At 40.2% G+C, this 18,506-nt stretch overlaps 1 protein-coding gene across 1 annotated transcript in view; it reads left to right on the top strand.

Annotated features, from left to right (window-relative positions):
• Positions 1 to 4,653: 4,653 nt before the first annotated feature.
• LOC102914030 (gasdermin-C-like) overlaps positions 4,654 to 18,506 on the top strand; it is a 37,136-nt gene continuing 23,283 nt past the window's right edge. Inside the window, exons 1-2 of the mRNA XM_076555958.1 lie at positions 4,654 to 4,970; positions 18,094 to 18,308. Coding sequence (XP_076412073.1) covers positions 18,098 to 18,308 — 211 coding nt within the window. The 5' untranslated portion in view covers positions 4,654 to 4,970; positions 18,094 to 18,097. The remainder of the gene's footprint in view (positions 4,971 to 18,093; positions 18,309 to 18,506) is intronic.

The following is an 18,506-nucleotide window of genomic DNA, read 5'->3' as shown; positions in this document are numbered from 1 at the left end:
CAGCCCTTGAAACATGTCAAGTCGGTCTCTACCCACTTGTGATCTTGCTGACCTGTAACCATTTCTTACAGCACCTCCACACCTGTCTCACTCCGGAGGTTTGTTTGTTTATTTATTTATTTATTATTTATTTATTATTTATTTATTTATTTATTTATTTATTTAATGCTAATCTGTGTTCACAGAATTACAAATTGCTTCTCTACTCTGCCAAAGACCCTTCAGCCACACCTTTTTCACTTACCCTTCTCACTCTGGGAGCCACACCTGAAGACAGACTCAGGTGTGTCAGCTCCTGACTCAGCTCCCCTCCCCTTCATACCCCTCCCACATCGCTGCACGCTTCCTTGACTCTACTGCAAAGGAGTTTTTAGCCTAGGGGAAAGTAAAAAAAAAAAAAAAAGAAAAGAAAGAAAAAAAAAGATAAGCTGAGCAAACTGGCTTCCAGCTGCACCTTCTGTTTACAGGAAAACTCTTACCAAATGCCTGCACGGTCTGCAGGGATCTGGGTGTCACTATTTTGCCTCTCTCGATGGTTAAATGCACTCGTGTGATTTCAGTGTGTGATCATTCTAGGTATATGTATGCTGCTATTTGTCATCTGTGCTCATAAATGTTATTTGTGCTCTTGAGATTTTTTTTTCTATCAAAAGCAGTTAGTCCACCAAGGTCCAATATTCCATAACCACCCTCTACCTACTTAAACCTTATGCATAGCAATTAAAATATTTTAATCTTCCTCATGATGGTGGTTTGAAAGAAAATGGCCCCCAAAGGGAGTGGCACTATTAGTAGGTGTGGCCTTATTGAAGTAGGTGTGGACTTGTTGGAGTAAGTGTGTCACTGTGGAGGGTGGGCTTTGAGACCTCCTATGCTCAAGCTTCACCCAGTGTCACAGTTCACTTCCTGTTGTCTGCAGATCAAGATGCAGATCTTTCAGCTCCTTCTCCAGCACCATGTCTGCCTGCATGCCACCATGTTCCACCATGAAGATAATGGACTAAACCTCTGAAACTTTAAGCTACCCCCAATGAAATGTTTTCCTTTATAAGAGTTGTTGTGGTCATGGTGTCTCTTCACAGCAATAGACACACATCTTGTAAAACTTTTATCCAAATTTTACAGTCCCCCACCTGGTGAAACTTATCTTTATGCAAAAGCCCTGTTGTGTTCTATGAACTTCCTGGCCTAGAGCAGCTGAACCCTTCTCCGTTCCTCTGAGGACAGACCACAGGCAAAGGGTGAAAGACACAGTCCCTACCTACATTAGATAACAGTTAAGCCCTGCCCATGAGTTTTGAGGCAGGCACCGCTTTTACAAAGAGAAACTGCCTTGCCTAATTACATTCACTTTGTTCCTGTGTTCCTTTGTGCCCCACCAAGATTATTATTTTCCAACGTTCATAAATATATATGAAAACTATCTTTATGTGTCAGAGGACCTGTGGTCCACTATTAAGATTATGAAATGCTATGTACCAGAACTCCATGGAGGATTCTTTTAATTGATACATTATTTTACATGATATATCTACTGGGGTATTTAAAGGGGTTTTCCCAGCCATATGCTTCCAACTCTGGCCAGCTGCCAAAAGGATGGAACACTGAAATGACTAGTCCTGGAGGCTCATGCAAAGTTACAACAGCTTGGGTCCAATCTGAAAAGCATACATCACACCAGGTGCTGGACCGATTCAGTTAAAGTGGCATCAGTGTGCTTGGGCTAGGGAGTGGAGATTCTGATTCATTGGGGTTAATACCTGTGATTGATGTTATTATGTCTCATGATATTAGTAAAAAGTATAAGGGAACCTATAAGAAGAAAAAATATTAAAAGTATTTAAGAGTAAATATATTTTTAGTAAAGAAAGATTTTTCATGATAAGACTTTGTTCTAAGTTGGGATGGCTGGATATTTCCAGAATGGAAAAAGATAAAGATGAAGATAGGAAGCCCAAGAAGTTCTGGAAGATATGAGTGAGTATATAGGGAGTATAAAATATGACACTTGTGTATATGATGACTATAGGTTATTATAATTTCTAAGGTCAAAATTCAAACAAATATGTATTTAAATCAATAGAATTCTCCTGTTATTATTCTGCTTTGAGTAATACTTATAAGGACTGGCTTTAGGGGAAAATGTGCATCCAATCAAGAGTCATTTAAAACTATTTGGGTTTTATTTAAGGTTGATCTAAATCTTATATAAAATGCTGTGGGGTATTTGTACACCATATGAAAGTGTGTTGCTGTGATCGGTGTAATAAAAAGCTGAACAGCCAATAGCTAGACAGGAGTTACAGGTGGCCCTTCCAGACAGAGAGAGAAAAGAGGAGAAGGAATCTAGGCCCATGAGAGAGACGTGAGGAGACACAGAGAAAGCTGGATGGGCGGTACATGATAGAATGTAGATTAATAGAAATGGGTTAATTTAAGTCATAAGAGCTAGTTAAAAACAAGCCTAAGCTAAGGCCAAGCTTTCATAATTAGTAAGTCTCTATGTGTTATTCTGGAGGCCTACAGAAAAATCTGATTGCAATAAAAATTAAAGTTTTCTTAGGGTCAAACCCCTGATAGGTCATTCAATCCCAAGTGGTCATCCCTAAGCATATGCACATGCAAACAACACAAAATGGACTCAGCAGACTGTATTCATGTATAAATATGTGTGTATGTGTGCAATAATAATTAAAGATGAGTTTATTAATTCTTTAGGGAGTGCTAACAATTCTCATCAAATTCCCAGGGACTCCTTTTCCCAGTTGGGCAAGGATAGCTGCTTGGCTATAAAATTGGAGAGGAGTCTATCTGAGATTGAGGGATCTGTTCCCACATTTCCAACCACTACTGTTCCTTCTGCAGCCCAGCCCTACCCCAGTCCCTGACCCTCCATGCCATTCACGTACTCTCCAATGTTAGAATGTTGACACCTCTTGTCTTCTGTTTTATTTCCCTTTCTTTTGGGTCTTTACCTATTTGTACTGGGTTCAACAACATGACACTGAGTTCTATGAAAGTGTGAAGTAAAGCCCTCTCCATTCTTATGAGAGTGAGGTGGATTTCAGATACAGTTAAACAGAAGCAGGTGTGAATTTCACTGAGTCCTGTTAATCCCACAATATTGCATCTACTACTGGATGTCTGTTTTCTTTCTTAGATTTAGGTTGTTTTAGAAAGTGGATTATAAGGGTATAGTATTTTTGCAAACTTAACTTCATAGTGTTCACAGTTTAGGTCCCCCAATTCTTCAGCGTGTGTGTGTGTGTGTGTGTGTGTGTGTGTGTGTGTGTGTGTGTGTGTGTTTATGTGAGGGTGTATGTAAGGTTGTGTGTGTATTTGAGACAGGGTGTCACTGTGTAACCCTGGCTGGTCTTGAACTCACCATGTAGACCACATTTAAACTCACAGAATTCTTCCTGCCTCTACCTTTGCCTCCAAGCGCTGGGACTAAAGGTGTGTGCCACTAGCAATATATTCAGTATTATGAATGATGTCCTAATTAGTATCTATACCTGAATATTTGTTAATTTTTTTAGTTATTTTCTTAAGGCATGTTTGTCTATGAGGAATTCAAAGCTCAAGAATATCAATGTTTTAGGTGATTTTGGTACATACTACTACTAACATAGAAATTCTGTGTTGGTTTGTTTCTATCAATATCTGTATGAGAGCTATCATTTCATCACTGGTAGTACTAAAACATATTTATAATAAAAAAAAAAACTTTCCTTAATCAAAGTGAAACTAGAATCTCAGAATTACTTTCTATGTGAACCCAGATTAGACTACTAGCAATAGTGGAGAGGGTGCCTGAACTGGCTTACCCTGGTAATCGGATTGGTGAATACCCTAACTGTCATCATAGAGCCTTCATCTAGTAACTGGTGAAAGTAGATGCAGAGATCCACAGCCAAGCACCAGGCTGAGCTCTGGGAGTCCAGTCGAAGAGAGGGAAGAGGGATTATATGAGCAAGTGGGGTCAACATCATGAAGGGGAAACATACAGAGACCACTGAACCAAGTTTGTGGGAACTCACAAACTTTAGACAAACACCTGTGGAACCTGCATGGGACCAGCCTAGGCCCTCTGCATATGGCAGACAGTTGTGTAGCTTGGTCTGTTTGAGGGGCCCTTAGCAGTGGAATCAGGATCTATCCCTGGTGCATGAGCTGGCTTACAGGATCCCAATACCTATGGTGGGATGCCTTGCTCAGCCTTGATGCAGTGGGGAGGGACTTGGTCCTGCCTCAACTGAATGTACCATGCTTTGCTGTCTCCCCATGAGAGCCCTTACTTTTTTTGGAGGAGGGGATGTGGGGTGGGCCCAGGGTGGGGGGAATTAATATTTTGGTCCTTAACTCACTTGTGAAGTTAAGTTCTGTACATGATCTTAGGAAAATAACCCTTTCTTTTGTGGAGTTTCTTTGTGTCAGGCATTTGGTCATAGCAATGAGTGAGGTAACTAACACAGTGCCTGTGCATCCAGACTCTTCACATCTTGTAGCCACGTGTTACACCCAGCACATGCATCAGAAGATGAGTGAATAGTTCCAACCTCATTTCCTGAAAATCAGGAATGAGACTTGTTCAGCTGGTTTTCTTTGCAAAGAGAGAGAGGTACACAGTTTCCTAAGAATCCTCCCTTCTCTGAGCCAAGAGAGTCTTCCAGGTACACCTTCAAATGCTCTCCGGTGCTGATCCATAGTCTTTTGGATGGTGGATTTGAACACTAGTTCTGTGCTCAGAGCTTGGTTCCTAGAGAGAAGAAGTCATGCCTGTGTTTAGATGTCCAGAATATTGCACTGGAAACTGACTCCGACCTGTTAAAACAGAAACACAGTGAAGAGAATCACATTGGGTTGGGCCTGGAGTTTGTACAAACTGTACTTGAATCAGAAGGTCCAAGGACTGTGAGGAGCTGCATTCAATTGCACTTTCTCTAGAGGAGGAAAACTGCTTCAACCTGGTAAGTGCTGATGGGGATAAAGAAGGGAGTAAGGAGAGAAGGCTATAATGGTCAGAGACTATCTTTCAGGCTGGTTGTGAAATGAGTTGACCAGTTTATTCCTATGTAATGTAACCCGTGGGGAAGGAAGCATTCCTTCCTTAAGTTCTCTCTAGGAGAGTTAGCTGGGAGCTCATGAAAGCCTGTAGGGTAAAGGCTAGATATCTGAACCACCTTAGTTCATGTTTGGTGTTGGAGGCATAACTGAAAATGGTCACATGAGGACTTGTGCATAATCAATGATAATTCTGTCTTATTATAGTCATATCATCCAAAACTCATTGTCATTGGGAATCTTGTTCATTGCTGTAAAGAAAGTGATGTAAGCAGATTAGACTTATTTAATCTTTTCTACAAAGTGCTGTAACACCTGTTGACATATGCAGGTTAAGTAGTATCTACAGCCAAGGTTTTGATTTCTACCCACACATCTATGTCTGAAACATTTTATCTCCACAACAGTTTCTACTGTCAAGTGCTGGCTTGTCTGATTGTCTGTTTTAATCTTTCCGAGGCTCTCAAAATCAAGGTGCTGGGATATGAATTCATTTTCTTTCTTCACTTAGAAATGGCACTCAGGGAACCAGCCCCACCTCTTATCATGTTTCCCAATCTACAAACCTCTGAACTCCTCTGTCTTCTCATGACCCACAAAAGCTGCATCACTAATTCTTTTTTTTTTATTCTGTAGCAATCTTGAGTCATCATCCTAGTGTCAGCTTTGAATATCTCTTATTTGAACATTGCTATGAATAGCTTCAGATGTAAGTCACAATATTCACTGTTGGGATTTTTGTTGTTGCTGTTGTTTTTTTTTTCCCCCAAGACAGGGTTTCTCTGTGTAGCTTTGGAGTCTGTCCTGGAACTTGATCTGTAGACCAGGTTGGCCTTGAACTCACAGAGATCCACCTGCCTCTGCCTCCCGAGTGCTGGAATTAAAGGCGTCTGCCACTACTTCTGGCTCAACTGTTGAAATTTTTATACTGAGGAATTTTTCAGTATCACAAATCTACATAGGTCATTCTTTGCTTAATTATGTTCTGTTTTGCTCATTGGTAGTGTGGTTGGCCTTACAGATTCATGGATCTTGCAGCTTTGGAATTAACTGACCATTGACTGATCATATTCCAAAAAGGGCTTAGGGAGATGGCTCAACAGGTATAGCACTTGCCCAAGAACCCATGTAAAATCCAGGGGGCAAGGTGTCTACCTGTAATCTCACAATGCAGGAGGAATAGATAGGGGATCTCTGGGGCAAGCTGATTAGCCAGATTAGCTGCAATGGGGATCTCTGGGGCCAGCAAAAGACTTTGCCCCAATATAGAAGATGGAGAATGATTAACAGAGCCACTCAATGTCAATCACAGGCCTTCCTATGCATACATGAGTATGTGCATCCACACAAATGTGCACCTGTACATATCCAAGTATGCATTCACACATACATGCACATAGACACATATACATATTTAAAAAGAGAAAATATTTAGAGGCTGGAGAAATGGCTCAGCAGTTAAAAACATTTGGGGTCCTCTTCCAAAGGACCTCAGTTCAGTTCCCAGCACCCACAATCACCGGTAACTCAAGTTCTAGAGGATCTGCCCTCCTCTGGCCTCTATGGGCACCCATATGTGGCACTTACACAGACAATATTAAATAAAAATGTGTAGCAGGAATCTTAAAAGTTCTTATTAATAAAATCAAACCCGAGGCCAGTTATTGGGGTCAATGCTGGTAGATCAGAGAGACAGAATAAGCCACAGCTATCTCACCTCACCAGTTCCTCAGCTGGTCCTGTTTCCTCAGACTGGAAGCTTCTGTGTCCTCATCCAGAATGAATCTCAGCTGTACTGTGTTGCTCCATAGCCTGAAAGCTTAACCAGGCCAAATGCTTAACCAGCCAAATGCCTAACCAGCCAAATGCCTCTAGTTTCTGGTCCTCACGCCTTATATATCTTTCTGCTGTCTACCACCACTCCCTGGGATTAAAGGCTGGCTTTCTGGGATTAAAGGCGTGTCACCATGCTTGGCTATTTCCAATGTGGCCTTGAACTCACAGAGATCCAGAAGGATTTCTGTCTCTGGAATACTAGGATTAAAGGCGTGTGCTATCACTGCCTAACTAGTGGCTTGTCTGTTCTCTGACCCCAGGTAAGTTTATTAAGGTACACAATATTTTGGTGAACACAATACCACCACAAAAATGAAAACTATGTCCCCTGCCCCCAGTTTATGTTTAATGTGTAGGTTCCTGCTACTGTCACCATTCTGTGATTCCTGGGGGAACTTTAAGATGAGGGGCATAGCTAGAAGAAATATTAAAGTAGGGGCATGAACTTGGGACTGCATGTGCCCTTCTTGTATGGCTCTCTGCTTCTTGCTTGCCAAGAAGTCAACCATTGTCTCCTCCATGTTTTCCTGTCTCCATGATGTTCAATCAAAATGTGCAGGGCTGAAGTGACTGTGGACTGAGCCTTCGGAAACCCTGTGTCCAAATAAATCTCCTCTCCATTAAGAAGTCAGGTATTTTTTCACAGCAGCTTAAAACTGTTGCAGATATAATATCATTTTAAGTGTTCTAGAAACAATTTAAACGATGCAGGAGGAATGTGTGATCATATGCAAAGACACTTGAACATCTGCAGATTCTGATTATCAGCCTAGAAATACCCAGCTATGTAGAGTTATGACTGTATGCATGGACAATATCTTCTATAGTAGTTAATATATTGTGGTAAAAGGCATAACATGAGCTGTGTCTCAATAGGTTTTAAAATATAGAAAAAAATGTATAGGTCCAAACCTTGCTAGCAGACCTGCAGTTTCTTCATTTTGTGCAAATGATACATTAAGCTGGTTGACTAGCAATGGTCCCTTCCTCTCTCCTCCAGTAGAGGGCATCCTTGCACTCTCTGAGTCTTGGAGAATTTGAGATAATACATATAAATAGAACCATGGGTGTTTACGCTTGAATGATATATACTTCAGCATCCTTAAGATTTATCAAATTATTGCATTTTGTAAACTTTCTTTCTCTTTAAGGCTGATAATAGTTCACAGTAAGATGTCACATCTTCCTCATCCTGTTGATGGACATTTAGAGTGTTTCTACATTTTGGTCTTGGTGACTAGCGCTGCAATGAACATGAGTATACTATTTCATTATTTTCTTTCTTTAAAAAATTAATTTATTTATTTTAAACAGTAAAATATTGTTTCCTGTAGAAAATAGTATAAATAATAACATTTCCCAATATGCCCTTTTAAGCCAAATGATAACTGAATTATACATATAAATATTGATTAGATCTGTGATTTTTTTTTTTTTTTGGTTTTTGATACAGGGTTTCTCTGTGTAGCCCTGGTTGTCCTTGAACTTGTTCTGTAGACCAGGCTGGCCTAGAACACATAGAGATCTTCCTGTCTCTGCCTCCCGAGTGCTGTAATTACATCCTGTTTTCAATTGTATTAAGTTTTTGAAAAATATTGTTTATTTCTTTAGAGGAGATAACATTTTACATTCCCACAGTATACAGGGTTCCTTTATTTAAACATTAATACTGACAGTTATTGCCTTTATACTTTTTGGTAATAGCATCCTGACAGATATAATATCTCATTGTGATTTTGGTTAACATTTTTATAAGTGGTGACATTGTGTTTTCATTGTCTTATTGGTTATTTATATGTCTTTGTGGTAGTACTGGGTCTTAAGCCCAGGTTCTTATTCATGCCAGGGAAGGATTCTAATCCACTAGGCAAGGAACTGATTGCATTATCCAAGTCACTAGCACACTTATTTCTTTTGGTATTCATTGTTATTTTAAATTAGCATGAAATAGTGGGTTTCATTGTGGTGGCCTCACATAGTATATATTTTGTTCATGTTCACCCCATTATGTTTTCTAGTTTTTTTGTGACCCATCTCCACAGCCCCTCTCTTCCTGAAAATTGTCCCTTTCTGATTTAATATTTTATATATACATATTTTATGTGTATGTATGTGTATATTATGTGTATATACACATACATATATGTGTATCTACTAATATGTATTTATGTATATATATATGTATATATATATATATAATGTAGTATGTGTGTACGAGAGAAGCATACAATATCTGTATCTCTGTGCTTAGTCTATTTCATTTGGCATGATGGTCTTGAGTTCCATTTAGTATATGATGTAATTTCACAGTTTCTGGCTGAATAAAACTTAACCATGCATGTACACCACATTTTTCTTTCTCTATTCATCTTTTAAAAAATTAGTTATTTTTATGTGTATGGCTGTTTTGCCTGCATAGATGTATACTACAAGTGTGCCTGGTGCCTGAGGAGGTAAGAAGAAGGCATAGGAGTCCCTGGAACTGGGTTACAGATGATTATGAGCTGCCATGTAAGTGTTAGGAATTGAATCCAGGCCCTCTGGAAGAACAGACAGTGCTGTTAATTTCTGAGCCATCCTTCCAGTCTCTGCCTCCATTCATCTTTTGATGGGCATCTAGGCTGAGTTTGTATTTTGGCTATTTGGAATAGTTCAAGGATAAATAAATGTGTATATATCTGCTGTGTGTGGATATGGGGGCTTTCTCACACTTTGGTGGTTTATGGAACATATCAGGAATCATTGAGTGTCAGTGTGTGAGGCCAGCTCCCACCTTTTAAAGGGTTCCTATGTGGAGGAGAGACTGGTAAGAAAATATTAGATAGAATGATAGCAAAGAGGAGAAAGACAGAAACACAAGATAGCTTTGGGAGAACATGGGTTAATACACAATGGCCTTTTCTACCTCTTCAAAAGGATTTTTTTTATAATAATGTCAAGGGGTAGGACAAAAGACCTCCCCCTTGCTAGATCAAAGCATACCACACAGCCAAATGTACACCCTTACAAACATCTGGGAAACATGCCCAGGGTCAAATCCTCCCTTTATGCATCCCTGCTGGGTAAAGCAAGCTCAGATTCTCAGACCTTGAATAAGTTCTCACTAGGAAACCTCTGTGGGTCTCCACAGCTCCCCCTTCTCAACATTTTAAAGGGCTCTCAGGCCCTTCAGATAGACTGTGTCTGTCTTAGGTCATCTTCTTCACTAATCAGCCTTACCCATCATAGAATACACTTCCCATCAAGCATACTTTATCTTAGGTTGACAGCTAGCAAGAAGGACTTACCCATCCTTGACTACCAGCCCCTGACAGGGGAACATACAGAGCTTAACTCAGCTCTGACTCAGGTCCCTACTAAGAGCTTGCAAGTAGCTGGAACACCCACAGTAATCCCTACTGCTGCCACACCCTCCAGTAAGGGAGTAGAGGAGGACCAAGATGGAATGTCCTTTTTGAATGTGTCTAAGATGTCTATAACAGCCTTAGCTACACCAAGTCCTTTTTAAAATCAATAAACTCTTGATGTAACCATATCAAATAAATCAATAAATTCCTGATGTAATCACATCAAACCAAATGACTCCTTTAGCTTCACCAAACCATGGTTCATCAATATCAACAGGTTAACATAATTCTAGCATGAATATGCCTATACATATTTACAATTCTTACAAACTTACATCCAAAAGCAAACTCTCTATAGGACTATTTACACTTTACAAACTTAACATTCAAAAGTGTTCTCTTAACAGAACTATTTACATTTTCTTTCAACAAGACAGAGGGTACATGAATTGTGAGTCACCACAGTTAAAACTGTAAGCAAAATAAAAACTGTTCCATTTCTGAAGCTTGAAGTTTTGTTTTGATACCAGTTTTAAATTACCCCTGAAAATTTGCAATCAGAGCCTGACTTGTCTGTGGCTCTGGAGTCTTTGTATAGTAGTCCCTTTACCAAAACTTGTTGCAGTGCAACAACCCAGTCCAAACAAGTCTCTGTGTTTTCTGGTAGCCTTCCCTAGGAGAGCTGCCCTAGGGTGAAGGTGGAATTACCATACTGAGCTGCTGTAATTCTTAGAAAAGCTTTCTGCTCAGCTAGTAGGAATCAGGAACTGTCTCTTAAAGGAGCCATACATTGGTTTGCCACTAGCAATCAGAAGCAGTGTATCTGTTACATTCCAGCTTTTACAGTCTCAGTCCTTGAATACCAAATAGTGACAAAACCTTTGTCCCAAACTCCTTCTCAGCAGTCTGGGTGGCCTCCTTAGTCTTCTGCTTTCCCCCAACTGCAGGATGGAACATCTGTGGGCCAGGAACACTGGTTCAGCTGGTCTCACTCCAGTTCCTCTGGGGGAATGTCAGCAGCTATGGTGTAATCAGAGCTAACATTCCTCTATTCCACTCACCATACCAATTGCTCAGGTAGCCATCAAGCTTCATTTTCATCTTGTGAAAAAACACAAACACCCCTTGACCTCATATTAAAACAAGATCAGGACCTTTTCATAATGTTGAGCAAGTATCTTTCCATTTTATATGAGCAAAATCAATCAGGTGCCATCATGCCAAAAATCTATCCAGGGCAGATTGCTCAGGGACATATACATTCAAAAAATTCAGAACAAAAAGAGCATAATTCAATGCATTATGTGGTGATTGAGGGTACAAGTCACCCCTCTTTATTTTTTGAAGCTGCATCTTGAGACTGCCATGGGCTCTCTCAACTATGCCTTGTACTTGAGGATTATAAGGAATGCCTGTTTTATGTTCAATTTGCCATTGGGAACAAAATTGCTCAAATGCTTTATTACTATATCCAGAACCATTATCAGTTTTAATAATTTTTGGTATCACCATATAGGTGAAACATTTCAGGCAATAAGAAATTACATGCTTTGTAGCTTCTCCAGATTGCACACTAGCCATTAAAAATCCTGAATAAGTGTCAATGGTCACATGTACATATTTTAACTTGCCAAATTCCATAATATGAATATCATACATTTGCCACAAATGATTAGGAAGAAGATGCCAAGTGAGGTACAGGAAAATACTTCAGAAACACCCCACATTGTTTAACTATCTGTCAAGCAACTTCCTTGGTAAGATTGAATTGCTTTCTTAGACTTCTCCTATCTTGTTGATAAAAAGCATGTGATTGTTGAGCTAATTCTACTTTGGATAAGGTGATCATCCATGTTAATTGGTCAGCTGTTACATTACCACTGGCTAAAGGAACAGGAAGATTGGAATGAGCTCTAATGTGACCCACAAAGCATGATAGCTTTCTTTGGTGAATAGAATCTTGAATTTGTTGAAACAGCATTCTAACCTGACTGTTACTAGTCCCAATGCATGGAACAGCTTCTATAACTTGAAGAGCTCTATAAATATATTGCCTATCTGTATATAAATTAAATGAACTGTGTACAAGAAACTGAAAAACTGCCGGGCGGTGGTGGCAGACGCCTTTAATCCCAGCACTTGGGAGGCAGAGGCAGGCGGATCTCTGTAAGTTCGAGGCCAGCCTGGGCTACTAAGTGAGTTCCAGGAAAGGCGCAAAGCTACACAGAGAAACCCTGTCTTGAAAAACCAAAAAAAAAAAAAAAAAAAAAAAGAAAGAAAGAAAGAAAGAAAGAAAGAAAGAAAGAAACCGAAAAACCATATTCACTGCTCTTAATTCCACTATTTGCCCTGAACCAGGGGCTGTTTTTACTATGTAGTTTTTTCCATTGATAACCTAAGCAGCCCTCCCATTGGAGGAACCATCAGTAAAAACTAGCATAGCATCTCTTACAAGATCTTTCATTGCAATCTTATGAAATATAAATGAATGCATTTGAGTGAATTGTAACAATTGATCAGCTGAAAACTGATTATCAATTTGACCTAAAAACTGAGAAAAGGCAATTGCCCAAGAATCATTATTTTGAAAAAGCCAACCAAATTTCTGTTTTGTAAAGGAACATTGATCACACTTGGTTCTTAACCAAAATAACGTCTAGATTCAATCCTGCTCTTCTGTACCAAATAAGCTACGGCTTCATAATATGGATTTAATGCCTTATCTGGTGAAACAAAATGATGTAACCATAAAAGAGGACAGTTTTGCCATAATACTGCTGTAGGAGTATGTCTAGTTGGGCAAGTTATATGCATGCCAAGGTAGATCATAATAAATATAATGTATTTGCTGATATTGAATAGCATTCTCAACCTGCAAAAGAACCCGTGTACCTTTTTCAGTTAACTGTCTGGGCCAATTAGGATCACTATCTCCTTTTAAAATATCACTTAAAGGTTCCAAATCACCAGTAGATAATTTTAAATAGGGTGCAACCATTGAATGTCCTTTAATAACTTTTGGAAATCATTCAAATTTTTAACCCATCCTTTCTTATTTTCAATTTTTGAGGCTTTAGTTCCTTAGGGTATAATATATATCCTAGATATTGAAAAGGTGACTGTCTTTGCACTTTCCCTGGAGTGATAATTAACCCTGCATGAGTAAGACAGTGCTGAAGCTGTCCAAAGGTGTCAAGCAAAATTTCTTCTTCTTTATGCACAAGCAAAATATCATCCATATAATGAATAATACAAACTTGCTGAAATTGATCTCTAACCTTTTGGATAGCTTGAGCCACAAATTTCTGATACAATGGTAGGCTATTGACCATTTCCTGGGGCAAAACCTTCCAATGAAATCTTTTCATGGACTCTTTAAAGTTAACTGAGGGAATGCTAAGTGCAAATCTTAGACAATCTTGGGAGCCAAAGGGATGGTATAAATACAATCCTTTAAATCCAAAATAATTTTATGAGTATTTTTTTGGTATGGCTCCAGGCTGCAAAGCTCCCATTGGCTGTATGGTCTCATTAATTTTCCATAGCTCCTGTAACAATCTCCATTTTCCTGACTTCTCTTTGATCAGAAAAATAGGAGAATTCCAAGGAGAATTAGAGGGTTCTTTATAGCCACCATCCAACTACTTCTGCATGAACTGCTGGATGGCTTGTAGTTTTTCTTCTGTTAGGGGCATGATCTATCCACACAGGATGATCAGATTTCCAAGTTATAGGATCTGCATGGAGTACAGGCTGCTCAATGACCCTTCCTAAAAATACTCTAACTCCTGCTCAGGAACCTTTTGTTTAGTGACTACTGTATTGGGGCTATATAAATATATTCTCATATGGCTCATACCATCTCAACCCCACAAATTTACAGGTAAGTGAGGAACAATGTATGGCTGAAAAGTTCCTTCATGACCTTCCTCATCCTTCCCGGAGAGTTCATTGATACTCTGCCCAGGACACTGAGTTTGACCAATCTTTTTCAGTTGTGTAATAGTTTCCATCTTTGGCTACATGGAAGGCCATTGACTAGCAGTAATAACAGACATGTCCTCATCCATGTCTAGAAGACCAGGAAAACTTTTTCTGTTTATAACCAAAGTGAGTTCTGGATGCTTGTAGCCAATAGGCATCTGATGAACCAAATTCAGCTTCTACTCTCTTATCCCTTTTAACTGGGTTTCTTTTTTTTTCTTTTAAAGATTTTTATTATTTATTTATGTATATGGGTGCTTTATCTGCATGTACAACTTTATGCCAGATGAAGGCATCAGATCCCACTAGAGATGGTTGTGAGCCACCATGTGGTTGCTGGGAGTTGAACTTAGGACCTCTGAAAGAGCAGGCAGTGTTCTTAACTACTGAGCCACCTCTCTAGCCTCCTTAAATGTATTTCTTGTTTGCACATGAGACAATAAAATTAACTGTGTGAGTTTCAGACTTGTCTTTATTACAGAAATTCCCTTAGGTGAGTGAGTTTCCACCTTAATTTCACCAGTGTAATCAGTGTCAATTACTCCAGGAGCAACAAAGACCCCATGCATGGTGGTGCTACTTCTTTCCAGCAACAACCCTACAGTGCATTCCAGCAAAGGCCTATAAACACCAGTAGGGAGGGCCTGCACCCCCAGTTCAGGAGTCAAAACTGTATAGATGGAAGAGCTGAGGTCTAATCCAGCACTACCTGGGGTTGCTCTGTAGAGGTCCTGAATATACTCCTTTGCTGGGAGACCAACTGCAGAATTATCCCAAAAATCTACTCTGTTAGGGCCTGGGTCTGACTCTTCCATCCATTTCTCTGAAAAGGATCTCCCTGGGTATTCATCCTTGATAGATATTAGCCCAGTGCTTCCCTCTTTTGCATCTCAGGCACAACCCAGGTTCATTATTTGCCCTTAGGCTTTTTCCCCTTTTAGGACACCTTTTGACCTGATGTCCCATCTGGCCACACCCAAAACAGCTTCCTGGTGGTCTGACAGCTTTCCCTTGTCTGGAGTCATAATTTCTCTGTTGGTAAAGAAAAAAAAATATATTTTTTCCTGTAATGCCACAGCCATGACTATTCCCTGACTGTATGAGGGCCCTATATCTGAGCAAAGTCAAATACTGTCAAAGATGTTTTCTTTCTTTCTCCAAGGTCTCAAAGTGGTCTGAGAAGCAGCATTGGCATTTTCATAGACAAGCTGCTTAACAAGCAAAAGTTCAGCATCTGAATCCCCAATTAACTTGCCTGCTGTTTGCATTAGCCTAGAGACAAAGTTGTGAAACAATTCATCAGGCCCTTGCCTTATCTTTGATAAATACTCTGTCTTCCAGACCACAGATGCTTATTGTGATCAAAAGCACAGGCCTTTGAGGCAGCTGCATTAATCTGAGCATACATTGCCACATGAAAAAATTTTATTTTATTTTATAGTTTAATTTAATTTTACATATCAGCCAAATTTAACTGCTGACCTATCTCCTGATAAAGGCCTTCTCTGGCAAGCATATCAAAAATAATGGGAATCTGCTGGACCTGATTTATTTCAGCTGTGGCCTGACATTGCTCCACAAACTCACTTTTCTACAACAAATAATTTCCTCCTGACAGGCAAGCTCCGACCATTTGTTTATAGTTCCTGGGAGGCAAGGCTTCTAGAGCAAGGCTTTCTAACAAAGCTTGTGTAAACAGGGCTGTCGGATCATATTGGCTGGATGCTATTTTTAATTCCTTAAGCTGTTTAAAAGGAATTGGAACATGCACCCACACTATATTTCCCTGGGTGTCTTGGCTGCTCAGCTATGGGGAACATTTGAAATCCTTGCACCTCCTTCCCTCTGCTGGCTGCTTCTCTAATACTGGCTTGAAAGGGGAGATGCAGGACTAGCAGCAAGGGTTTGCCATGCTCCAGGAGGCTTTTGTGCCAGGGCAATTATGGGTGACTTTACCATTCTGAGAGACAACCTTCCCCCAGGTGAGTCTAATTCCACCCCTACAGAAGGAAAAGGAGTACCCTTCTGAGAAGGAGAGACCTGGAGAGCTTCCAGTTTTGGAGAAAGAAAAATTACTAAGTCTCTCAAGCCCTTCAGTTCCTCCCTTGTCTCATCCTAAAACTTCTGTTCCTTGAACTCAGCTTCATGGCCAATAGAGGACTGATCCTGATAGAATGATTTTGTAAAAAAAAAATGTCCCCATCCAGCACCAACTCCTGAAGAGCAGAGGGTTTTGTCTTGTCCATGTCTGCCTCAGGGAAAATTTCTCCCTGCCACTTGGGACTCAGATCTAAAATATCCGGAATTAGCACCCACAGGCCAAAAGCTTCCACTGGGATCTTTTCTGGCCCATGTTCCTCTTATTTTGTTGCATTTTGACTCTGATTTTCCCCCAGGAGTCTTTGTCCAGAGTCCCATAGTCAGAAAACCAAGGACACAGGTCTTCTATGAACTCCAAGAACCTCTGTACTTGTTGTGGTTCTAACTTAACTCCCCTAGTTTTCAAACTTTCTACAGGTGAATATTCAAACATCTGCCTACTATATCCCTGCCCCATACTGGCTTTTCTTTCTCAGAATGCTAAGCCCGCAGTGGCTACTCATTTTCTGTGTGCCAGGTCTGGCACTAGGGAAATTCTACTGTTAACCCAAGTTTTTCTCTACAAAATATCCTGTAGATGTAACTGTCTTGTTAAATAAGAAACACAGAGCCAATTGCAAAGTTAAAAGCTCAAGAGGTCAGAGCAAAAGCTAAGAGCTAAAAACCTTACCCTTCAATGCCGCTGCTGTTCTCCTCAGCAAGAGACCTACTTCCTGTGTGTTTGTCCTTTTTATTGACTTTCTATTCTGCCTTCTCATTGGTTGTAAACCCAACCACATGACCTCCTCATCGCTGCCCATCTATACAGACATCCAGGTCTTCCTATGGTTGGTATTGAGATTAAAGGCGTGTGTCTTCATGCTGGCTGTATCCTTGAACACACAGAGATCCGCCTACCTCTGCCTCCCAAGTACTGGGATTAAAGGTGTGCACCACCATCGCCCAGCTTCTGCTATGGCTTACTATTAGCTCTGACCCCCAGGCAACTTTATTTATTAACATACAAATAAAATCACATTTCAATACAAATAAAATACCACCATAATATCCCTATACTTAAACCCTATATTTTTTACCTAATTTTATAGATAGAAATTGAGAGAGAGAAAAGAGAGAAACCTAGACAGAGAGAAATACTTGCCATAGCCTAACTTTTACTATTTGCTTCAGCTTAATTTTCAGCTGCTTTGCTTTATCTATATACAGTTTTACTCCCAAAGACTAGAATACCACCACCTTAACCTTAATTTATAACTGGACATGTCCAACTGATTCTATGGTTCCCCCTACTCTCTCTTCCTTGTCTCCTCTGCACCCAAGTTCCAAGTTGTGGCACCATCTGTGGGAGGCCAGCTACCACCTTTTAAAAGGTTCCTATGATGGTGGGAGATGGATAACAAATTATTAGATAGACAGATAGTGAGGAGGAGAAAGAGACACAGGATAGCTTCAGGATCAATAACCAATGGCCTCTTCTGCCTCTTCAAAAGGGCTCTTTATAATAATGACAAGAGGCAGGGCAAAAGACCTCCCCTTGCTCAATCAATGTACACTGCACGGCCAAGTGTAGACACTTCCAAACACCTGGTAACCACACGCATGGTCAAATCATCCTCTTATGCAGCCCTGCTTGGTAAAGCAAGCTCAGATTCTCAGACCCTGAGTAATTTCTTACTAGGAATCCTCTGTGGGTCTCCACAAGTCAACTACACTCTTTCTTTTCTCAACTAAATTTTTTGCACTTCCTTCTGTCTGATACTAGCAACATGCCCCACTCATTTGACTGGGTTTGCAAGGATGTGGTCAAGAAACTTCAAGGAAAAGATCTGAAGCCTGTCAAACGTCTGTCAGATGCGATGAAGTTCCGCCACTTTGAGATACTGCAGACAGATCCTCAGTCACTGTTTTGGAAATCTGAAGACAGTCCAGTTGGATATTCCCTCCTGCAGATCTTAGAGCCAAATTGTCCAGTCCCAGGTATGGTCAGCCAAGGGGCAGAGAAGTGTAAAAATCAGCATTTTCAGTAGTGTAGCTTCCCAAGAACCACGAGGTGTCCAAACAGGTAGCTAATGAGCCATCCTGCTTAAGGGCAAAGGACAAGGAAGATCCTATAGGGATCCACTTATTTTCTGGACCCTTCCTTGCATCTGGCCATATAATACTTCCAAGCTTTAG

Source organism: Peromyscus maniculatus, chromosome 20, assembly GCF_049852395.1.
Source record: "Peromyscus maniculatus bairdii isolate BWxNUB_F1_BW_parent chromosome 20, HU_Pman_BW_mat_3.1, whole genome shotgun sequence".
Taxonomy (NCBI): Eukaryota; Metazoa; Chordata; class Mammalia; order Rodentia; family Cricetidae; genus Peromyscus; species Peromyscus maniculatus.
The sequence above is the reverse complement of the archived record's forward strand: the minus strand, read 5'-3'. Positions and strand labels throughout refer to the sequence as shown.